Source organism: Oncorhynchus mykiss, chromosome 6 (assembly GCF_013265735.2).
Source record: "Oncorhynchus mykiss isolate Arlee chromosome 6, USDA_OmykA_1.1, whole genome shotgun sequence".
NCBI lineage: Eukaryota > Metazoa > Chordata > Actinopteri > Salmoniformes > Salmonidae > Oncorhynchus > Oncorhynchus mykiss.
The window spans coordinates 35,743,347-35,768,264 of record NC_048570.1 but is presented as its reverse complement, the minus strand read 5'-3'; the positions used below and the strand labels follow the sequence as shown (position 1 = coordinate 35,768,264).

Genomic DNA, 24,918 nt, shown 5'->3' with positions numbered 1-24,918 from the left:
ACCATTACTCACAAGCCACGCAATGATCTTCATTGCTAGTGGTCTGACGGCAGATTTCAGAGTGACACGGGCCTCAGTTCAGGGGTGAAGCTGTTTGGGGATCCTAAGGAGTTTCTGGGTTTGTGAGAGCCCGGTCCTTAACCAAACAAACAGAGAGGAATTTGTGGCATTGTTGGTCCAGAGGGTTGAGTGACAGGGCTGCACTACACCGCACAGCCTCCGACGCAGAGCTTAACTAACAACTAACAATCATCGAGCCACAGACACACACAGATGGAGACACCCATGCAACAGACACAGACAGAAAGGCAGGCCCGGTGAAATAGAGGACATCATTATTTTAATGGGAGACATCAGTGCATTCTCATATTTTATTCCTTCTTTACATATAAATAATGCAATACAAAGCGTCTTTGTGAATTAGGCTACTCTATTTACAGTAACTAAAGTTGGTCGCCAGGTGTCATCAGACATGCCCTCCCCAGATGTGGGTTTTAGCGCAAGTTATCATTAGCTGGCGACCTGAAAGTTGAACCCTGACCCCTGTGAGGAACTAAGCATTACATTCTGCAAGGCTGAGGCTGATTCTGCGCTCCCATTTAAGCCCCTAGGCCCAAGGCACTTTTGTCTATCAACAACAATTAACAGAGACATTTCAAACAATACAATAACAAATTAATGTTTGTCATAAATATGATTCTGACTTGTGCGTTTGGGCAGCTTCGTGCAGAAAATACAGGAACTTACTGTTAGATGGGATCAACAACTTTGCCTTGAGCCCAGCAGCAGCAGCCTGCTCTCTGGACTGAGTGCCTCGTTAAGATGAGGCATATAGAATAAGGGAGAGAAAGCCTGGCTAAATACACCCAGGCAGTGTGTGTTGGATGGTCCCAGCCTCAGCATGTGTAGTGGGTGATGGAGTCAAGCTGTTCCTGCCGAGCGGGGGGGTCAGGGTCCTTCAGTCAGCACCCCGTCCCTGAACGGAGCACACAGGAATCACCCCTTCCTTCTACACCTCCTCCTTCACCTCTCCACCCCCCTCCTCCACCTCTTCCCCTGGTCTGGCTGCATCCCTCGCTCTCCCTGCCTCAACCCCGGGTCCAAATAAACCTGGTAGCGCTGTTGCTCTCCTCTCTCCCCTCCCTCCATCATCCTGAGCAGTGCGCTGTCACTCCCCTCATCAGGATCATTAATCAGGCATGGCAGATTAGAGTTCAAACACAAATAAACCAGCCCAGTGCCCTGCTCTTAGCTCCCCTCAGCTCCACCGTTCCCCACTCCACTCAAACTGCATGACCTGTCCAGCTCAGTCCAGCACTACATAGTTCTCTGCTTTCAGGACTTGTAGGAAAGGATGATTGGGTGAAGAGTGGACTGGTGTACTTGACATGTTGGAAGACTTAAATAGTACGACATCATTTACGTGACTGGTAAAAATCACAATAGTATAATGGCAGTTAAGTGAAATAACAATCGGCCTTATCTCAGAGGGTGATGACTTTGTGGGCTAAACTGCCAGCCGTGTAAATACACAATGTTATCAGTTAGCGCTACAAATGCCTCCATGGTCTCCACATTCATTCCATAACAGACATCTCAATGTGCACCTTGAATGTGCCCGGGCTTATTCATTATACACTGACTTCATTACCCTATCATTTCTTTACTAGCAGGTTTTTCGAAGAAAATAAGAGGACAATACCGCCACCTTCAGGCAGCATTCAGTACTGCCACCACTGTGGCCCAGGCAGTTTCTTTCCCTCCATCTCTCCCATAGAGGGATTGGGTTGCCAGAGGTTGCTGGCCAAGGCGTCCCCACACACAGACTGACAGAGATTGTTATTGTAGTCCCACTGTATTCCTTTGTGCATTGGGGTTGAGGGGAGGTGAGAAGGGGGGGGGGGGGGGGGGGGCAGAGTGCTGGAATGAGTGGAGGCCTAATCAAGGGCTCTGCACTCTGGCCCAGACTGGGCCCTGTGCTGCTCTGCACCTCTCTGACTGACAGCCTGCCCGCCGACTGTTTGTGTGTGTCCATGGGAAACGGGTGGTGTCACCGCGGCGACGGCCCTTGGCCCATCCATCAGTGTCACCCGGGCAACGCATGTGTCACTTTCAAGACTAATGGACAGGAAGAACAGGAGGAGAAACAACAATATTTGCTGAATATATTTCAGAAACATTAGTTGCCCGGCATTCTCGCTCTTATACAGTTATTTTCAACAAACTGGAATGGGCCCTAATTCTGATTTATGAGCCAGTTTATTTAAAGGATGCTGCTTGTGTCTGGACGTTTTCACGAACCTGGGTCTAGAACTCCTTATGGCCTTCAAAATGGGAGAAGGGGACATACTACATACATTAAGGGGCTAGATTGGGTAACCATGGCCTGGTTAATGTGACCACTAGTCAAAGCTGACACAAATCTAGCCTTACCTAGATATAGCATTGCAGTCATGACCTGGAGGAACCTGCAATGATAAGACGGAGTGGAGACCTGAAATCCAGTGGAACTGGGATGTCAGGGAAAGGAGAGAGTGCTTCTACATGGACCGTTATGAGGTGGCTAGGGTGTATATGCATTACAATTACTTCCCTGTATGCGTCTCTAATGGGACCATATTGCCTTTCTAGTGCACTACTTTTGACCAGAACACTATGGGCCCTGGTTGAAAGTAGTACACCACATAGAGAGGAGGGTGACATTAGGGACACATTCCCTGTCTCTACGAGGAGGTTCCTTCCCGTGTGCTCAGGTGTGTTCAGAGAAGGGGGTGCTTAACCTCAGCAGCCGGTAACCGTGGCATCCAGCCCAGAGCGCTTGCTGACGTTGACTTTGGTCAGCTCCTCGGCACAAGTGGGGTGGATCCCCACGGTCTCCTTCAGGTGAGTGAGGGTGGCCCCACACCTGGAGAGAGACAGAGACATGGAGACTTCATTCATACAGCCGGCACCACCCATTCTCCCATCTTTAAGTTTATCTTACTATAGTGAACAAAAACATCAAAGATTTTACTGAGTTACAGTTCATATAATGAAATCAATCAATGGAAATAAATTCATTAGGCCCAAATCTATGGATTTCACATGACTGGGCAGGGGTACAGCCATGTGTGGGCCTAGGAGGGCATAGGCCCACCCACTGGGGAGCCAGGCCCAGCCAATCATAATGAGTTATTCCCCACAAAAGGGCTTTATGCCAATTGCATGCTCCCGCAAAACTTGAAACATCTGTGGCATTGTGCTGTGTGACCAAACTGCACATTTTATAGGGGCCTTAAAATGTCCCCAGCACAAGGTGCACCTGTGTAATGATCATGCTGTTTAATCGGCTTCTTAATATGCCACACCTGTCAGGTGTATTAATTATTTTGGCAAAGGGGAAATGTTCACAAACAGGGATGTAAACAAATTTGTGCACAACATTTGAGAGAAATAAGCTAGAGAAAATTATTTCAGTTCATGAAACACAGAACCAACACTTTACATGTTGCATTTATATTTTTGTTTAGTGTAGTATTTCTGCTGCACTGATAAAGGCTCATCTTGTCACGTATATACTCACCTATATGTAGAGTTTACAACGTACATGACATCCATTCATTTTAGATGAATGAATCTACAGATCTAACATATGTTAGTATGATAACTATACATTAGAGCCAAAATCATTTTTAAAAAGCAGTTGAGCAATTTCTTAAAATAACCACAACCCTACAACATCTGTATGATCGACTTTGAATCCCTATCTAACTCCATCAAGCAGAGTGGTTGACTTACTGGAAGCCCATAGCAAAGCCCTGGGTAACTTCTCCAGCGTTGGGGCCAGTGAAGTGCAGGCCGAGGATTCTCTGGTCTCCACCCCGCTTACACACCACCTTAGGCGGTGAGAGAAGCAACGTTACACCCCCTTAAACCTCCAGGCTACACTTCAGATGCGACATAAGGAGGTAAAGGTTGCAACTTTGCCAAAATTCACAGGTTTTCCAGAAATCCCGGTTGAAAAACTCCTGGAATCAGGAGGGAATAAGCAGAATATACGGGAATCCTCCAACCGGGATTTCTGGAATACCTGGGAATTTTGCAACCCTACTGTGAGGGCATGTTCTCACCTTTATGTAACACTGGCTGGCATCTCTCTCAGCCACAGTGAACTCCAGAGGCTTGTAGAAGGCATGGTACACCTAGACAGAGAACAACAGACAACATGACCATTAGTCCACCAACAATATATAGTATTTTACAATACTTGCTCGTGTGAAAGGTAGGCCCTGGATCTCAGATCGTTCACTATGAATCTGGTACTACAAAACTGTTCTCACAACACTACGCTCGATTTAAAAAAAGGTACATTTCAGACCCTGGTTTCATGGTGTGTGTTTTATATGGAGCCAGCGAACGTGCCGACACAAGTCGCCGGCCGGGCCATGCACACAGGCAGCTGTCAGGACCCATGGTGCACCTCTCCCGCCGCGGTGCTTTAGATCACACAACGCCTGTCAGCACCTGATACACACGTCAATCAGGCCCTCTGCTCACCTGTCAATCACACAGCGGAGCTACACCTCGCTCTACAACGAGCCGGGGCATTCTGGGCGCAGGTGTTAGCAGCTGGCACTCTGTACACACACACACACTCTGTACACACACACACACACACGGAGCGAGAGGCACTCTGTACACACACACGGAGCGAGAGGCACTCTGTACACACACACGGAGCGAGAGGCACACACGCAATTATGCACACACACAATCACACCACTTTCTATTTCACAAATGTATAAAGCAGTAGAGAGGCACACCAGGAGTCACAATCCTTTAAGAACTGAACGCTTTCCCAGCATACCTCAGCAGACCTCCATTCAGTTAGAAAATCAGCTAGCTATAATGTCAGTGGTTTAGGTCTACTGTACCTCTATGGAGTCCTTCCCATGTCTGCTCTCAGCCTCCTCCTCTGACAGGCCCACACAGCCATACTCCAGAGGGGTGAACACTGTGGTGGCGACCTAGGGACATAACCAATCAGAAGGCACATAAAGTCTTGTTACATTATGTTACATGAGGATAGACAGGCCACACAGCAATTCTCCAGAGGGGTGGCAACCAGACAGACAGAAAATCAAGGATACAAGAAACAAGGCAAGGCAAACAAAGTAATATTATAGCAGGATACTGTAGATAGGCAGACCCATACTACAGGCCGGTCACATCGCCTACTCCATCTCCCACAATTGGGAGTAAAATAAAGTGGTAATCTAATCTACTGTATCTCCTACCATCTACCATTGGGAGTAAAATAAAGTGGTAATCTAATCTACTGTATCTCCTACCATCTACCATTGGGAGTAAAATAAAGTGGTAATCTAATCTACTGTATCTCCTACCATCTACCATTGGGAGTAAAATAAAGTGGTAATCTAATCTACTGTATCTCCTACCATCTACCATTGGGAGTAAAATAAAGTGGTAATCTAATCTACTGTATCTCCTACCATCTACCATTGGGAGTAAAATAAAGTGGTAATATAACAATGCTACAAAAGACCACAAAAAAGGAACAAAGACGAAACTAGAGCACAAACAATAAGCATTTAAGCAATAAGTATCATTATGAATGGTTTAGGAATAAACATTTGGAAGAGGTGCAGAAGAGGTGCAGTGTGTCCCATTAAAACCCCATGAGTCAGACCAGGCTGCATAATCCAGGGAAAACAACGACTAGGGATTAAAACCCAAAATCAGCTCCACTTCTGTGTATTTAACACTTAAAACAAAAGCATAAAACAAAGACATCAAAGGCCACATACAGACAAGCTGTGGAGAGATGGGGGGTGGGGGGGAAGCATAGGAGTAGTGTGTGTGTTTGGTGTGTGTGTGTCTACTCACGTTGTCGTAGTTCATTAGCTCATTGGTCTGGCCTGCGAGCCTGCGGGCGAGGAGCTTCCCTGCCTTAATGGCTGTGGGGGTCAACTCAGGACGACCCTGGAAACACAGAACAACGCTAATGAGTGACATGAGAAAACGGGGAGACAGACAGACAGATAAACAGAAGCAGACAGAGGGAAGCCGACAAAAGTACCTATGCATGCAGGCTCCGCACACACACACACAGAGCGCACCTCCTTAGCACAGGCCCTTTGGCTATTTAGAGAGAGAGAGAGGGGACAGTTGTGCCTGTGAGTTACTGTGTAGACTAACCTGTAGCCTCTGGCTTGAACACACATCCATGACAATGGCACAGACTAATAAAGGTTTCTTAACTGCCCTGCACACAAAAACAAACATTGCTTTTGTATCCTCAAACAATTTCCCCACTCGACCCAACTGACTGTTAGCTCCTTACACTCGTGGGGAATTGCACATTTGGACTCAAGGGTGTTTGGTTTGCTTGTACGACGTCAAAGCGGTATTTATTGTAATCCTCAACGTGTCATCTTTCAAAATACATGGAGTCCTCGTAATTTACAGTTAGCAGGAGGGATGGTGGTAACTTCTTGTCGCGCGCGGTGCTCACGCTCCGAACGGCTGTCAGTCAAAACCCACACAGCGCTGTGAAGCGGAGACACTGAGCGCTGACGTCAAATAGAGCAAATACTGTACTGCCAATGCGTACCAATTTAGGAGCTTATCAGTGCCCAAGGCTACCATTTTCAACCCGAATACAGGTACAAGTGTAAAGGCCTACTCACAACAACAGCTTAACAATACAGGAAGGGGCAGAGCTGCAGGGTGAATTCTTTCTGAAAGCTTGACAAAGGGATACTTTGGGATTTTGGCAATGATGCCCTTTATCTACTTTCCCCAGAGTCAGATTAGCTTTTTTTTTTTATGTCTCTGTGTCCAGTTTATGTCTAGTTTCGTGAGCCAATGCTAACTAGCGTCAGCGCAATGACTGGAGGTCTATGGTACCTAGTAGGCTCCGTGGAAGTAGATAAAGGGCCTTATTGCCAAAATCCCCAAGTATCCCTTTAAGTCATGAGCAACCCGTTTGATTAGCACCGCTGCTGAACATCCTGTTTTCTAAGACAGCTCCTCTGGCGCTGGAGGTGTGTGTGTCTGAATGTGTGTGTGTGTGTGGTTGTATTTCGGTAACTGTGTTTACACACCACTTGGGTCTGCGTCATAGTAATGCATTTCTTGGCAGTCCCACAGGTGCTCTTCAATGTCTCTACACAAAAAGGTGCTCTGTTTGGACATAGACTTAAATATCAAGCCACCCCCTTTTAAAAAGTCTCCCAGTATGTGAAAAGATGACAGGCATCAGGGCTAAGAGTGACTCATCAAACGCCTGTGTCAATCTACCCGTCTGGAAGAGGCCTGTGGAAGTTAGGAAATCCACAGCTGGCCACATTAAAAAGAAAGACTGATATTTGATACATGTAGAAAGAGTATTGTGATAGAGCAGCACAGCAGTTTGAGAGGAGTCCTTGTCCCACGCCATCTGCTGTGTAGCTCCAGCCATATGCTTCAATATCAAATGGAAAGATAGGCAACATCTAAAATGATGAAATTTGATGGTGCCCAGTGAACTACGGTATCACTTCAACTTTTTGCATACCAAATGGTTTCTTGTATAAAGCGTCGCCTTGGTAGGACCACTCATTTCAGCCTTCCATACATTCCTGGAGAGGTTCACGTTGGTGTTGTAAAGGCTGGGTGGGTACACTGAGAGGATGACGGACATGATCAACACCTACCTCGCCGATATCGCCGAAAGCGTAGATGTTCGGCACAGATGTGGATTCGTCAGCAGCCACAAGTATTTTCCCCGACTCTTTGTTGAGCTTGACGCCAACTTTCTCCAGGCCGAGAGTTTTGGTTTCAGGGGCTCTGCCTATGGTCAAGATGGAGGAAAACAGTCAGAAACTCAATATTATTGTGACACGTTAAGAGAGAGAGAGAGAGAGAGAGGGGAGGTTAATGGAATCTTAAGATTCTTCGAAAAAAAACAACAACTGCTGCTCAGTGTTCATAACACATACCATTGAGTTGGCACGCTAAGGGAATAAGGCATGTCCTGAGACTCTCCATCCAACAGAGAGGCTAATCTTATCCAGCTAGAAGAAGAAAAAACATCCGCACAGCTGGGAGGAGGAGGAGATGGGGAGCGATGGAGGCGTGTCTTTTGGCAAGGGGATAGGAAGGCATCCCGTCAGCCACCTGGGGCGCTGGTTGTCATTTCTGCCACTTCCTGGGGTACGGTTGACTGATGCTGTCAACGCTTGCCCATCTCGTCGCCCCATCTCCATGGTGATGGGTGAGCACACCAAGCACCCCTGCAGCACCGGCCCGGGACCTGGTCGAGGCTCTCTGCCTCCCTCGTCTTCCCCCTCTCCCCCCCCCCACCTTCTCACTCCCTGCCTGGGTAATACAATAACCCCGCTTCTCGGCAGGGCCTAGGAGGTACCCACGTACAACGTAGATGCTATCGGACAACAAGAATAACAACCCCCCCCCCCCCCCCAAGACCCTTTTCCTGGCTGGAGCCGAGGAACAACTTCCTCCGTTGCAGCCAGACCTGGGACTGGGAGGGCCGAGGGGCTTGTCCTTTACTGCAGCACGGGTGGTAGAGAGACAGGCAGTAAGGCTCAAAGCAGCGGTTTTCTTGAACTAGGCTAGTCTAGCAGGACCATGAAGAGCCACCAGTGTTCAACTATGCAGATTAGGTCTAACACACGGATCTCTACCTGTCATGACTGCCTTTCTCAAAGTATGTACACACACACACACTGCATACATACCTTGCTAAGAGACAGTGCATAGTTGGACATTCTAGCATGAGTTGTGTTTACAAAAAGTTGGTTCTTAGGAGGTCTTGCTCCACCCTACCAAACCACAGATCATTTCTGTCAGGAGGACTATCCGAAACCAGTATCCACTCTGTTCTCTCTATGTATAGACTCGGCTACTACAGTCACTCACAGCCTGCCTTTCCTGCTTAACTGGGTTTCTCCATCTAGGATTGGAGACTGTTGGAGTGCCACTGTTCCATTGTGTGGCGTGGACACAACAAGAGGTTCTGCTGATAAGAGCCTTCAGTGAGTGTGGAGCCACACACAGGGGTAATGACAGGCAGGTCTGATAGGACTACGCTGAACAAAGACTGTTGTAACACACAGAGGAAATCTCAAGACCCAACAGCTAATTAGCCACAACAAGCTTCCTGGCACGACTTGAGACCAACTAGGCCTACATGGCAGCTTTTTAGATCAATCAAGTGACATAGACGAGAGAAGAAAATAAGACTGCATTTTTGGGAAATAGATTATTTCGTCTCCAAAAATAGTTTTCTGAGAAGGCAGCATATTAAAGGCCTAAAATGAGCATAAGAGATGTGATTGTATCAGGATCTGCACTTTGGCTCAGAGAGACTTCTCTGAGTATGGGGAGTAGGCTTCTCTCAGAGAGGCTTCACATCCAACCATTTCAGTTCACATGGAGACATAATGCATCACACAAACTTCAACCTCTTTTGGTGTTCCTCTCAAAATCTGAGAGGAAAAGGGTTGGGGTAACACAAATAAGTGTGAGAGAAGCGTTATGTTGTACACCCAGAGGAAATAAGCTGTTTCCTCCTCTGTGCTGTTGGCCACCTGGCCTTGGGTGCGGTCCTGAGGAAGGACAGGCCTAGGGAAGGATGACCATGGAGAAGCAGCCATAGCTACAGGACTGGAACAGACAGTCCCCACCAACACCAACCTCCTATTCCTCCCTATGAGTAGTTCACTGTCTGAGTCCTGATTCTCCACCCTTCTCCCAAAGTGTGCACTTGCACACTTTCCAACACTGATTTACAAGCATTAAATCAACGCAAGTGTAATTATTGGCTCGAGGGAGATTCCACCATTGTTAAATCCATGACAGGAAATATGCAAGTGCACTCTTTGAGAAAAGGGTGGAGAATCGGGACATACCCACAGTCTTTTATAGCTCCACTGAGGGCACAGACCCAGTCTGACCTGTAGTGTAAAGGGAACATTGGGGAAGTGGCGAGAGGCCCACTCATAACTCCCAGTCAGACAGACAGACACACTTCAAAAGGAGAGGCCCAGAAGTGGATTTCCTCACTGCCCTGCACGACAACATCAGGGTAAAGCCCGCAATAGACTGTAGCCTACACAGTAAGGTAGTAATGTAAGCTAGAAATCAGGTAAGTATAAAGTCATATAACCCACATACACTGGGGAAAGCTTTACCCCCTGCTGGGTGAGAGTGCATGTGAGGATGAGACCTGCACCGTCTGCACCATCTCAACCATGAAGAACGTCTATCCACCAAAATATAACAACTCAGTGAAAAATATTGTTTGTGCTGCCAATTTTCCATTAGTCTCAAAGTCTGGGTGTTTTGAGTGCAGTGACTCGACAGAATAGACACTTTGCCTTGATGTTCACATTGTGAGAACCCCAGCTCTCTGAGAGCTGCAACCTGCCAGGGCGGGAAGAACGTAATCTCTCCCTAAATGTCACCCATATCCTGGTCCCTGTCACACGCACAGGCAGAGAGAGAGAGAGACACCCGCTCTAGCCTCTCCTGGCTGGTACTGCAGAGTCACACACTGCTGGGACTCGGCATGGCGTAAGGTCAGGTTTTGGGAAACAAAGACGCCTCAACACAAATAAACATTGGCTGGGCAGCCAGGCGGAAGTTCCCTCCATTGTGCTGGTTGGCGGAATGAGACAAATTACATGGTGTGATAGAGAGAAAATGACTGTGGCGCGAGAGAGAGAGAGAGGTCTGTTGGGTGCGCAGAGCTGCAGACAGACAGGGCCTTGCCGTGCAGATGCTGCGGGGTGGATGAGATGGTGCGGCCGGGCAGCCTGGTTTCCTCAGGGCTGGCACGGCGGGCAGGAAAGCCCAGAGCAGAGTGGGAGAACAAAGGAGGGAATGCAGTGACCCCCCGTGCCTGGGTGCATCCTGCTCCCCTCAGCCAGAACCAGGACTCAGCGCTGGGCTGTGTGATTAACACTTCCCCTGGTGGTTCCATCACTCACGCTTTATTACCTTGTTTTTGAGCTTGATACCCTCAGTCTGCTGACACTGCACTATATTGTGGATGACAATAAAATAAATGGAAAGGGAGGACGACGAGTAGTTCCACTGACACAGTATCTCAGGCTACGTCGTTGCAAAGCCCGTTATGTTATGTATGTTATGTGGCCTACTTAACACACGTGATTGCAGCTACTACTAAAATAGTAGGGACTTAGTACCCTAATGTAGTAATTTGTGTGACAACTCAGCAAAAAAAAAAAAAAGAAACGTCCCCTTTTCAGGACCCTGTCTTTCAAAGACAATTTGTAAAAATCCAAATATCGTCACAGAACTTCATTGTAAAGGGTTTAAACACCGTTTCCCATGCTTGTTCAATGAACCATAAACAATTAATGAACATGCACCTGTGGATTGGTCGTTAAGTCACTAAAAGCTTAGACGGTGGGCATTTAAGGTCACAGTTATGAAAACTTAGGACACAAAAGAGGCCTTTCTACTGACTCTGAAAAACACCAAAAGAAAAATGCCCAGGGTCCCTGCTCATCTGCGTGAACGTGCCTTAGGCATGCTGCAAGGAGGCATGCAGTGTGGCCAGGGCAATAAATTGCAATGTCCGTACTGTGAGACGCCTAAGAGAGCGCTACAGGGAGACAGGACGGACAGCTGATCGTCCTCGCAGTGGCAACCACGTGTAACAACACCTGCACAGGATCGGTACATCTGAACATCACACCTGCGGGACAGGTACAGGATGGCAATAACAACTGGCCGAGATACACCAGGAACGCACAATCCCTCCATCAGTGCTCAGACTGTCCGCAATAAGCTGAGAGAAGCTGGACTGAGGGCTTGTAGGCCGGTTGTAAGGCAGGTCCTCACCAGACATCACCGGCAACAACGTCTCCTATGGGCACAAACCCACCGTCACTGAAACAGACAGGACTGTCAAAAAGTGCTCTTCACTGACGAGTCTCACCAGGGGTGATGGTCAGATTCATATTGATCATCGAAGGAATGAGTGTTACACCGAGGCCTGTACTCTGGAGCGGAATCGATTTGGAGGTGGAGGGTCCATCATGGTCTGGGGCGGTGCAACCCCCTTGTTGAGGGACACATTATTCAATTTCTGTGGAACTTGTTCAGTTTATGTCTAAGTTGTTGAATCTTATGTTCATACAAATATTTACACATGTTAATTAAGTTTGCTGAAAATAAACGCAGTTGACAGTGAGAGGACATTTTTTTTGCTGAGTACATCTTCCTCCTCAGACACACTCACCTACGGCCCACAGCACAGAGTCGAAGGTGTCCCGTTGGTCCTTTCCTGTCTGTTCGTCTGTCCAGGTCACCTGCAGCACCCCAGAGGACAGCTTGTCCACGCTCTTAGGGACACTCCTCCAGGAGAACTTGGTGCCATAGGCCTCCATGTAGTCTGTCACTAGCCCTGCCATTTGCTGCAGCACACACAAGAGGGAAATCATTGTAGGTTGTTGACAACCCAAAGTCACCTTTCCAGCACTCCAAATTGGGAAAAGTAGTATTCCAAACTTATATTGGTAGAGTAAAGCCCCCAATATCAGAAGACAACAAAATAAATCTAGAAAAGAGCAGTGATAAATTATACTTTGACTTCCTACATATCTCTAAAACCTGAATCGTGGCTACAGTTTGACCAACAAGACAGAAATGTATAATAAACATGTATAAAGAAATACATGTATTTCAAATAGTGTACAATCTATTGTTTTTAAATTCCTTAAGAGCAGCAGTACCTGATCAAAGCCTCGGAGGGGGATGCTGCGCACCATGACTGTGGTCTCCAGCCCAATACCGGTCAGGAAGCCAGCACACTCCAGTGCCACATCTTCATACCAGTGTTCAGGAAAACAGAACAAACGCTCTCATAGAGGAACCTCGCCTATCTTTAGTTAAAGCACATTTGACCGCGGAGAAACGAGAGCATAACAGGCAGAGATAGACAGAGGTGACCCCAGTCTAGGAAGAAGGGGTCACCACGAACTGCAATTCACCACTTTTTCCCTTCAACATTAGAGCCAGGCAAGTACCATACTCCACAACAACTCACTGACACTACACAGTCTAACCAGTGACTCGTGTTCAAGCGCCGTCAAAAGGATACAGCTGGCACCAACTACAAGTCTGAAAGGTAAAAACAAAGAAATACATTAAATCTTACGTTTTCATTTAAAATGCTTTCTCTTGGGGGTTATATAGTACAGGTGTATGTCGGAGGTTATACTCTACATGACCAAAAGTATGTGGCCACCAGCTCGAACATCTCATTCCAAAATCATTGGCATTAATATGTAGTTGGTCCCCCCCTTTGCTGTTATAAAAGCCTCCACTCTTCTGGCAAGGCTTTCCACTAGATGTTGGAACATTGTTGCGGGGACTTGCTTCCATTCAGCCACAAGAGCGTTAGTGAGGTCTGGTACTGAAGTTGGGCGATTAGGCCTGGCTCGCAGTCGGCGTTCAAATTCATCCCAAAGGCTTTCAATGGGGTTGAGGTCAGGGCTCTGTGCAGGTCAGTCAGGTTCTTCCACACCGATCTCAACAAACTATTTCGGTATGGATCTTGCTTTGTGCATGGGGGCACTGTCATGCTCTAACAGGAAAGGGCCTTCCCCAAAATGTGGCCACAAAGTTGGAAGCACAGAATCATCTAAAATGTCATTGTATGCTGTAGTGTTAAGGTTTATTTTCTTTGGAAGTGGGGCCTTGCCCGAACCATAAAAAAAGGCCCCAGTTCATTATTCCAAAGTTACAGTTTGCACTAAGCATTCGGGCAGGTAGCATTCTCCTGGCATCCGCCAAACCCAGATTCGTCCATTGGCTTGTCAGATGGTGAAGCATTATTCATCACAGAGAATGTGTTTCCACTGCTCCAGAGGGCAATGGCGGTGAGCTTTACACCACTCCAGCCAACGCTTGGCATTGTGCATGGTGATCTTAGGCTTGTGTGCGGCTGCTCGGCCATGGAAACCCATTTCATGAAGCTCCCGACGAACAGTTCTTGTGTTGACGTTGCTTCCAGAGGCAGTTTGGAACCCGGTAGTGAGTGTTGCAACCGAGGACAGACAATTTTTACGTGCAAAGCGCTTGGGGGGCCCGTTCTGTGAGCTTGTGTGGTCTACCACTTCGTGGCTGAACCGTTGTTGCTCCTAGACGTTTCCACTTCACAATAACATAATTTACAGTTGACCAGGGCAGCTCTTGCAGGGTAGAAATTTGACAAACTGAGGTAGTATCCTAATGACAGTGCTACGTTGAAAGTCACTGACCTCTTCAGTATGGCCATTCCACTGTCAATGTTTGTCTATGGAGATTGCATAGATGTATACTAGATTTTACACACATTTCAGCAACGGGTGTGGCTGAAATAGCTAAATCAACCCATTTGAAGGGGTGTCCACATACTATTTTATATATAGTGTATAGTACAGTATATGTTGGAGGATATATAGTACATGTGTTTTTCTATATGATACACTATATTCATTCATACATTTTCTTTCAAATGATCTTGAATACTGTGCTAAACAAACAACAAAAATGTTTACTCTGAATTAAAAGTGCTGAAAATGCTGTTTGAACATCGAAGGCCCCACTACTGTAAAAAGTCAAGACACCGAGAGAGAGAGAGAGATACAGGCAGAGAAAGATATGCAGGGGGGATGCATAACAGAGAAAAAGACAAGGGGGTGGAGGATTTGGCAGGGTCTGTGTCTTTCTCTGTGTGTGTGCGTCTATGTGGGCCAGGTGAATCACACCTCTAATCCAGCCCTGAGCTCCACCGTTGTTTGTGGAGCTAATTGCTAGCATTCAGGCTAATCCCTGGGGATGGGGTGTGCGATGTTTCCGTGTTCAGGGCTCAGTCCACACATCCCTCTGCTGAGTGATGCCTGTCACCCGCATGGAGAGCTTCTCCCTATTTCACCCACCCTCTAGCCCTCCAGGGCTCCCCCACCTCAGGATTCTCTACCCTGGCCCAGGCTCTGACAGCTCAGGGAGCCTGGTGCACACAGGCCCTGACGAGGCCCCCCACATGCTAGCGCTAGCCGCTGAGAGCGCCAGTATCCGCTGCTCACGTCCACCTAATGCACATCTGCACTTAGTGCAACATTTTGAGGTGGCTTATGTCGAGATTAGGCTAGGAGCTTTAACCTGATTCCACACCTTCATCAACGACATCTCATTTTCCTGGCTGGGTCTATGCATGGTCATATTGCATGTCAGAGTCTCTGGGATTTTTCTTTCTCCCTCATCCAGCTGGCGGTGTCTGAAAGCATGGGTGGAGGTGTTCAATGTGCACACAGCAGGTACAGCCTCACAGGTGGGTCTCAAAAACACTGCATCCAGGCGTGAACAGGGGATGGCTGCTTGTGAAAACAAGGAACTACAGAGGGTTGGGATCCAGTGAGAGGACATAGTAATACAGTGTCTGCCCTGCAAATGTTACTGGACTCCGCTGAATGATAAGCAGTATAAGGAGAAGCCTACAACAAAGACAACACAATCAAACGTTTAGGGCTCGTGTATTAACCTCACATACCAATCCAAAGTCACCTTAATGAATGCAGGGGTATGTCGGACTGTCGTAGTTTAGAATTAGCCCGAGTCGCTCTCATAACCTTGGAGCAGTCTTCAGCAGTCCAGACAAGAGATAAGTGAATCAGTGTCCTCCTCTAGCGTGTCTGCTATGCTTGCCGCAATAACAGAGCTCTTTCACAAGTGTTCCTAAGAGGGGAGAGTTCTATTGGCAGCAGACTTGATCAGTGTCCAATAGATACAGGATGTGAACTCAACTCCTTTACACACTGTAGTGACTACAGAGCAAGAAAGGATACAATGTGTTACAGTCTCCCTGGGTGCTTTTGAGCTTGTCATCACAGACTCATTTCCTCAGCTGCTCTAAAGGATGACAAACAGCAGCATATTTCAAGCCTGGTTCACTGAGCTTTAGCTCTGGAATTAATTTGGAATGGAAACATAGAATAAATAAATATAGAATCCTAGAAAATGGAAACGGTGCACTACATACTGCAATAAAAGCCAGCATAAAACATCTTACACTCATGTCTACACTTCTCATCGCTCTCGTATGCGTGGGAGTGTGCGAGCGAGCGTGCTCCAGCCCTTCTGAGGCATTCGTCACTCACCTGGAGCCATCCACTACCTCCGCCAGCCTGTCAACTCAAACACTCTCTCAGACCCCACCTGCACAGCTGACAGCTCAGAGCAGAGCAGCACAACAACTAGTCAGCAACTCCTCAACACACGGCTCCTCCTAGGTAGCGAGGGATAGGTCTGAAGAGAGGAGAGTCACGGGAGGGCCTGCTAATCCTAACCCCTAGTAGCCTGAGGGCAGATATTACCAACAGTAGGCCCCTACCTAAAAGGCCCACTACCTAAGGCACCCCTACCTAAGGCCCACTCACATTAAGGGTTTCCTGGACTCAAGTGCTCTTTCCACTCACTTGAAAGCGCCATAGAAAGCTGTGAGCAAATATTTGTGATAATTGCTTTGGAAAGATGCTGAAAGAGGGGAAGGAAAGTTCAGGGAAACACATTACACGCCGAGTGGCATCGTCTTAGAATGGACTCTACAGTACGAGTTCATATTGCCCTCTAGTGGTAGAACGCTAAAAGACAGCCTTGTTTGGCACACGGGAAATACTGTGCATATATACTGAACAAAAATAGAAACACAATTTTACTGAGTTACAGTTAATAGAAGGAAATCAGAAATCAGCCCTAATCTATGGATTTCACATGACTGGGCAGGGGCGCAGTCATGGGCGGGCCTTTGGAGCCAGGTCCACCCACTGTAGAGCAAGACCCAGTCAATCAGAATGAGTTCTCCCACACAAAATATCTGAATTACAAACAGAAATACTCCTCAGTTTCATCAGCTGTCCGGGTAGGCTGGTCTCAAACGATCCAGCTGGTAAAGAAGCCAGACGTGGAGGTCCTGAGCACGTGTGGTTACACATGGTCTGCGGTTGTGAGGCCGGTTGGAGGTACTGCCAAATTCTCTAAAACGACTTTTGAGGTGGCTTATGGTGGACAAACTAACATGACATTTTCTGAAAACAGCTCTAGTAGACATTCCTGCAGTCAGCACGCCAATTGCACACTCCCACAAAACTTGAGACGTCTATGGCAATGTGTTGTGTGACAAAACGGCACATTTTAGTGGCCTTTTATTGTCCCGAGCACAAATTACACCTGTGTAATTTTATTTTTTACCTTTATTTAACTAGGCAAGTCAGTTAAGAACAAATTCTTATTTTCAATGACGGCCTAGGAACAGTGGGTTAATTGCCTTATTCAGGGGCAGAACGACAGATGTGGACCTTGTCAGCTCAGTGATTTGAACTTGCAACCTTTCGGTTACTAGTCCAATGCTCTAACCACTCGGTGCCCTGCTGCCCAGTAATGATCATCATGTTTAATCAGCTTCTTGATATGCCACACCTGTAAGGTGGATGGATTATTTTGGCAAAGGAGAAATGCTCACTAACTGGGATGTGTGAGCTTTATGTGCACATGGTAAATGTCTGAGATCTTTTACTTCAGCTGAGAAACATGGGACCAACACTTCACATGTTGTGTTTATATTTTTGATCAGTGTACATTGTAGTCATTTAGCAGACGCTCTTATCCAGGACGACTTACAGGAGCAATTAGGGTTAAGTGCCTTGCTCAAGGGAACATTGGCAGATTCAAACCAGCAACCTTTTGGTTACTGGCACAACACTCTGCACCGCTAGGCCACCTGACTAAACTGCATTTAGCAAGGATTTTCGATGTGCAGATGACTCAGATAACTCAGCCCTCTGCTCTACACTGGTGGCACACTGTACAGTTACATTAACAAACATTAAACTCAAACCACCATTGTGTTCCAAGTGGAAACGGTGTGGAGAGGCCAATTAGACAGGTGATGACAGGGTTTAAATGGCTGGATTAGAGATGGGTTCAGCAAACGTCAGGAAACCCACACACACGGCTAATCCGAGTCAGGAGAAGAACACTTAGTAGAAGCGTCTCTGTGTCTTGGATCGGTCACTATAACCGAGGTGTCTGTGTATGTCTGCTGATATACAGTATTGCATGGTATGTGTGTTACAGGGAGGTCTGTTACGGTGACCGAATTACCGCAACGTCGGCCGTTACGAGTCATGACCGCAGCCAAATTCCACGTGACCGTTTAGTCACAGCAACTAGGCTTCTCCAAGCTATGATGGTCATTAGTAGTCTACCAAACTTGCTATTCTACAAAGTAGAAAATAGTAAAAAATAAGAAAAACCCTTGAATGAGTAGGTGTGTTAACTTTTGACTGGTACTGTGTGTATATATATATATATATACACACATATATATATATATAAATAAAAATACGTCTAAATTAAGCATATAGGAGCAACTGTTTATTTGTTAAACGTGAACACAGAATAGCCGCATGTACACTCTCCCTCAGATATTGTTTGGAGAAAATATGTTTTATTCAGCTTTGTTCAATTGTATTCTTCATACTATAAAATAATGCCACGGAACGCAAAGAAAATCTTGTCTGCTAAATGAACTAGTGTAGCCTACAGCCATTTGGCATAGCCAAATCAGGACCAAACATAAGGACAACTCAAGAGTATTCTATTCTGTTCTTAAATAGACTACATTTCATATCATGTTTCTTTAGACCTGTCTAAAATAAATCATGGATTTATTGTGAAGGTGTAGGCTATATTACATGGATTTATTTGACTTATTAAAATGTAGATGTTCCAAAGATCTGCATCAGTGGCTTGTATGCCATGCGTGGAAGCCAGGAGATGGTAAATGTGTTAATGTTAATTACTGGTCAATTACCGCAAGACCGGCAGTTATTTCCTTGACAATCACCAGCTGACAAAATGTAATGACCCCCACAGCCCTAGTCACAGGATGTACCACTCACGTCTTGCCAGGGGACTCCTTCAGCCAGAAGATATCATCACTAGTGATGCCGTGCTCGACTGCGCCAGGGATCTGCAACACAGGAAATAGAACAGTTAAAGACAACACCTGTTTCGTTTGAATCATACAATTTTCAGTACAGCCTCTGGTAAAAGATCAGCTCCGTTGGACAGATGAGGAAGGTTATCTCTGCTCCTTGTTAGTTTGTTATCAACAGACAGTGAGCAGCAGCTTGTGATACACCACAGAGGGAGGCCTCGGACCCATCGGTTATCCCAAAAACAGCACCCTGTTCCCCATGTGGTGCACTACAGAGTGAAAAGCTAGGGTGGCATTTGGGACGCAGTACCCTCCTCCTCCACCCAGAGACAGACATGTTTTACCACCACGCCGCCAAAAGCTTCAGATCCACTGTGGTGTTATCAGCAGCTGTCTACTGGGCAAGGACACCACACAAACAGAGACGGGGAGAGAGGGAGAAGCAAAGAGGTTAATACTTACATGTGTGGGGTACTTTGGCCGCCCCCCAGTGGCAATCACAATATTCTTAGCAGTCAGCATAATCTGCCAGACAAGGGGGAGAGACATGATAACTTCAATAGGAAAAACAAAATGTAATATGGCAGTGTTGAAATTATACTCCTTTAAAATTGTGTGAAACAGCAATTCATAAAAAAAAAAAAGACTGATACGGTGAACATTTAAAAATGTTGCCATTAACTCCCAGTTTAAATGAGTGTTACCTCTTTTCCTGTCCTGGTTGACCCTTTCACCGTGTGCTCGTCCAACAGACTTCCTTTAACGTTCAGATACTTCACTTCCCTGTCGAACACAAACATCATTATGACAGCGCAAACACCACAGGAAGACTCATAGGAGATCTTGTGCAAAGACAGGGTTTGGCTGAGATAGGTAATGCCTAGATCGCTAAAACCTGTTTTCAATTAAAGTGGGTATAATAAATATGAGATTTGGTTGCACAATGTATACATCGGTTGTGAGAGTATGGGCACATACAGGCATGGAAACACACCGGTTTAGCCCTGTAGCCATTCAGTCAGAGCACTGCTTATAATTAACTCCCGAACCGCTGTAACCTCTGTGTACCAACAGGTCATAACAAAAAAGGGCTGCAAAACACAGGTATGTATGTATACATTTTTTTATAAAACAGTAAATAAATCACTGCTCAAGTCGACAACAGAATCTATGATCTAAAGTGGCTGTAGGTAAGGAGGAGTCACTCACTTGTCCTGAAGCTGGACACGGTGACCCCAGTTGAGAGACCTGACGTGGTTCTGCACAGCCTCTGCCATGGTACTCCTGGAGAAAAACACATGGTATTGGACAGGCATCTGTGATAAGACAAAATAAAAACAATGCGCATTTTCACTCAGTGTCCATTACGTGGCAAGCATTCGGCGTTAAATCAGCTAATAAAATTGGTGGATTATGAGTGATCTGAAGTGTGTTATTCAAAGAATATTCCTCAGTTCACCACAAAGACGCCCTATGTTGAGCTGTGTGAGAGTCACCATGTAGTGCTGACATCTTGTAGTCCTCCCGTGTGGCTCAGTCGGTAGAGCATGGCACTAGTAATGCCAGGGTTGTGGGTTTGATTCCCACGGGGGACAGTACGAAAAATAACCCAAAATGTATACACTCGCTACTACTGTAAATCGCTCCGGACAATAGTGTCTTTCTTTCCTGCTAAATGACTCAAATGTATTGAATGTACAACCAAGGTCAATCCCCCCCCCCCATCATGTCTTACTGATACATTACCACTAGATGGCATATATAAGGGTCCATTAACCTTATCAAGCCAAAACACTGACTAACATTTAACCTAGTAATGACTAATATATATATATATACATATATGCAGTACCAGTCAAAAGTTGACACATTTACTAATTCATTATTTTTTTAAATGTTATACATTGTAGAATAATAGTGAAGACATCAAAACCATGAAATAACACATATGGAATCATGTAGTAACCAAAAGAAAGTGTTAAACAAATCAAAATAGATATTATATGAGATTCTTCAAAGTAGCCACCCTTTGACTTGATTACAGCTTTGCGCACTTTTGGCATTCTCTCAACCAGCTTCATGAGGTAGTCAAGCGGAATGCATTTCAATTAACAGGTGTGCCTTGTTAAAAGTTAATTTGTGGAATTTCTTTCCTTCTTAATGCATTTAGGATAATCAGTTGTGTTGTGACAAGGTAGGCGTGGGTATACAGAAGATAGCCCTATTTGGTAAAATACCAAGTCCATATTATGGCAAGAACAGCTCAAATAAGCAAAGAGAAACGGCAGTCCATCATTACTTTAAAACATGAAGGTCAATCAATGCAGAAAATGTAAATAACTTTGAAAGTTTCTTCAAGTGCAGTCACAAAAACAATCAAGCGCTATGATGATACTGTCTCATGAGGACCACCACAGAGTTACCTCTGCTGCAGAGGATAAGTTAATTAGAGTTACCAGCCTCAGAGGACTGTTCAGAGGAGACTGCGTGAATCAGGCCTTCATGGTCGAATTGCTGCAAAGAAACCACTACTAAATAACAGCAATAAGAAGACGACACTTGCTAAGGCCAAGAAACACAAGCAATGGACATTAGACCGGTGGAAATCGTCCAAATTTGAGATTTTTGGTTCCAACCGCTGTGTCTTTGTGAGATGCAGAGTAGGTGAACAGATGATCTCCGCATGTGTGGTTCCCACCGTGAAGCATGGAGGAGGTGGTGTGATGGTGCTTTGTTGGTGACACTGTCTGTGATGTGATTTATTGCGAATTCAAGGCACACTTAACCAGCATGGCTACCACAGCATTCTGCAGCGATACGCCATCCCATCTGGTTTGAGCTTAGTGGGAGTATAATTTGTTTTTCAACAGGACAATGACCCAACACACCCCCAGGGTGTGTAAGGGCTATTTGACCAAGAAGGAGATTGAGTGCTGCATCAGATGACCTGGCCTCCACAATCACCCGACCTCAACCCAATTGTGATGGTTTGGGATGAGCTGGACCGCAGAGTGAAGGAAAAGCAGCCAACTAGTGCTCAGCATATGTGGGAACTCCTTCAAAACTGCTTGAAAAGCATTCTAGGTGAAGCTGGTTGAGAGAATGCCAAGAGTGTGCAAAGCTGTCATCAAGGTAAAGGATGGCTACTTTGATGAATCTCAAATATAAATTATATTGGTTACTACAAGATTCCATATGTGTTATTTCATAGTTTTGATGCCTTCACTATTATTCTACAATTTAGTAAAAAAAACACAAAAAAACTTGAATGAGTAGGTGTCCACTTTTGACTGGTAAAATTAAATCAAATGTTATTAGTCACATGCGCCGAATACAACAGGTGTAGTAGACCTTACAGTGAAATGCTTACTTACGAGCCCCTTACCAACAATGCAGTTTCAAAAAATATGATTAAGAAATAAAAGTAACAAGTAACTAAAGAGCAGCAGTAAAATAATAGCGAGACTATATACAGGGGGGTACCAGTACAGAGTCAATGTGCGGGGACACCTGATAAAAACAGAGAGTAGCAGTGGTGTAAATGCACATACCCATAGCCGGGTAGCCATTTGATTAGATGTTCAGGAGTCTTATGGCTTGGGGGTACTGTATATATCTTGTTATTTATTCAATCTAGTGATGGGAATTCAAGAATTTTGCTATTGCTTTACAAAATAGTTCAGGAAATGTGCATATCCACAGGTTTCCATTGTTCTCGTACTAATGAGATTTACCAGTCATGGGAGATGGGCCCGGGGATTTGCCAGCCATATTTCTGAGCGTCTTTCAGAGCTGTGCCCAGCAGAGCAGCCTGGTGCATGAGCTTCTTGGGAATGCAGCCCACGTTCACGCACGTACCACCAATGCCCCACTTAGTACCTGAAAGGGAAGCATGAGATGTTTTGTTTATCTTCTATATTCATGCAGATTGGTCACAACATGCATACGGTTTCTTTACTCCGAGAGAAGGAAGGAGAAATGTGTTTAAGGTTCAAGTTAAGCTGATTATGATGGAATGCACAGTCAGTGTAACATTTCTCTTACCTTTAACTGACGGCTCCACATAATCTAACACAGCAACTTTCTGTCCTAGCTGAGCCGCTGAAAACAGAGCACATGATGTTTTGGTCAATCGTCACGTTCAGTAAAGCTCAATTAGACCAGTGGAGGCTGCAGAGGGGAGGACAGCTCATAATAATGGCTGGAATGGAGCGAATGCAACTGTATCAAACACATAGAAACCAATGTGTTTGATACCATTCCACTCCAACCAATACCACGAGCCTGTCCTCCCCAATTAAGGTGCCACCATCCTCCTGTGAATTAGACATTATCCCACATATAGAACCTTCTCATACAAGGGTCCATTGAGCCAGTCAACCTGGTAACAAACCATCTGGGGTACATGATTGTATACTATTCTCAAGAACAGTGGTTCCCAGTGGTGTAAAGTACTACTTAAGTAGTGTTTTTGTGTATCTGTACTTTACCATTTATATTTGACAATTTAATGGACTACTGAAAGTTGTAATAGAATGCACAAGGTGCAATTTCGAAATTGGGTAGTGCATCAGCAGTTTTCCTCTAGTCATGTCCATCATTGCAGACTGTCGAGAGCTATTTGTAACTTGTCAGAATTGTCAAGATCAACTAGCACATGTCAGCTAACGTTTTTTAGCCCATTGATTTTGTTGCAATGTTTTACTTACTCAAATATCATATGAACACACAAGACAAATTACCAAATGTATAGAACTGCAGGAAATAAACTTAAAGCCTGCCAAATGTTCTCTCAGCCAACAAGAGGGGTTTTAACGGTGCGTGTGCCCATAGAAATAGGCTTGGGCGCTATGTTCCCCAACGCGGAGTTAAAGTTAGTGAACCCCTGCGCAAGAACACCGACTAAACAAAAGTCCCTAGCTCATAACGTATTGTAATACTAATGCTGAGATCGAGACACTCACCTTCTTTGGAACAAGCCAGACCCCCAGAGCCACCACCAATAACGACGAGATCATAGTCAAACGTTCCTGTAACAAACCAAATGCCATGCCATTCAATCTCTATTGGACAATGCTGATAGTGAGACCATAATAAACACAGCCAACATGTATGCCTGAGGTTACTCATCTAGAAACCAAGCTGACAAGTGCAGAGCATTTGAAAATAGCATGTTAATTATACCAAAGACACTTAATGTCGGCAAGGAATACTTCACACTGACAGCTTGTTTGGCGTTGACAGGTAGCTTAGCTAACGTTAGCAGGGTCATGTTAGCCACTGTAGTGTAACAAACATAAAAACTAAACGCTGTGCGATAATCTGTCAGTTTGTCACAAGCTAACTAGTAATATGGCAACAACCTCCCTACCGGTCAAGTTTCTCGTAAGAAGTTGAATGCAGTTGGTGCGTTTCCACCGGTGTCTGACTCTACATAAGGCTGCCATGTTGTTCTTACAAAAGGACCTTCACGAAGTCATAGGCGTCTGGAAATCTGCCTGACCTATTTTACCTATGTGAGGCACATTCACTAACGCAACGTTGTCAAATGTTGCAAAGTTGAAATGGCGTTGTAGTGTTGGAAATAAAACATTAGATAAATTGCTACTGTAGTAGCTACGTAATAAATACATATTTGATAGACTAGGTCAGGCTTGTCCAAGAAATGAAACATTCAGGAGCAGTTTGTGAAATATGATTTAAAATAGGAATATTTACACTGTTGGATTCCAAACAGTAACTGATTTGGTATTAGCATGTTTTTTGATAGATGACATCAGGTCTCATTTAACCATGCAGACAAGAAAGCTATAAGAGAATTGACACAACTTTCTGCAATACATTTGTGTTGTGGCTTCAGGTAAAATACATTAAGCTGTATATCCTTTAAATGTTTATTTTAT

At 45.4% G+C, this 24,918-nt stretch overlaps 1 protein-coding gene across 1 annotated transcript; it reads right to left on the bottom strand.

Annotated features, from left to right (window-relative positions):
* Positions 1 to 318: 318 nt before the first annotated feature.
* txnrd2.2 (thioredoxin reductase 2, tandem duplicate 2) lies at positions 319 to 24,517 on the bottom strand. Its single transcript, XM_021606317.2, has 17 exons — positions 24,387 to 24,517; positions 23,980 to 24,045; positions 23,060 to 23,116; positions 22,750 to 22,894; positions 20,225 to 20,299; positions 19,720 to 19,798; positions 19,478 to 19,540; positions 18,978 to 19,048; positions 13,136 to 13,155; positions 12,768 to 12,859; positions 12,275 to 12,449; positions 7,698 to 7,834; positions 5,887 to 5,982; positions 4,914 to 5,006; positions 4,110 to 4,181; positions 3,778 to 3,875; positions 319 to 2,905 (listed from the first exon to the last, which is right to left on the bottom strand). Exons 1-17 carry the CDS (start codon positions 24,460 to 24,462, stop codon positions 2,782 to 2,784), a joined length of 1,539 nt encoding a protein of 512 aa, XP_021461992.2. The 5' UTR covers positions 24,463 to 24,517; the 3' UTR covers positions 319 to 2,781.
* Between the last annotated feature and the right edge of the window lie 401 nt (positions 24,518 to 24,918).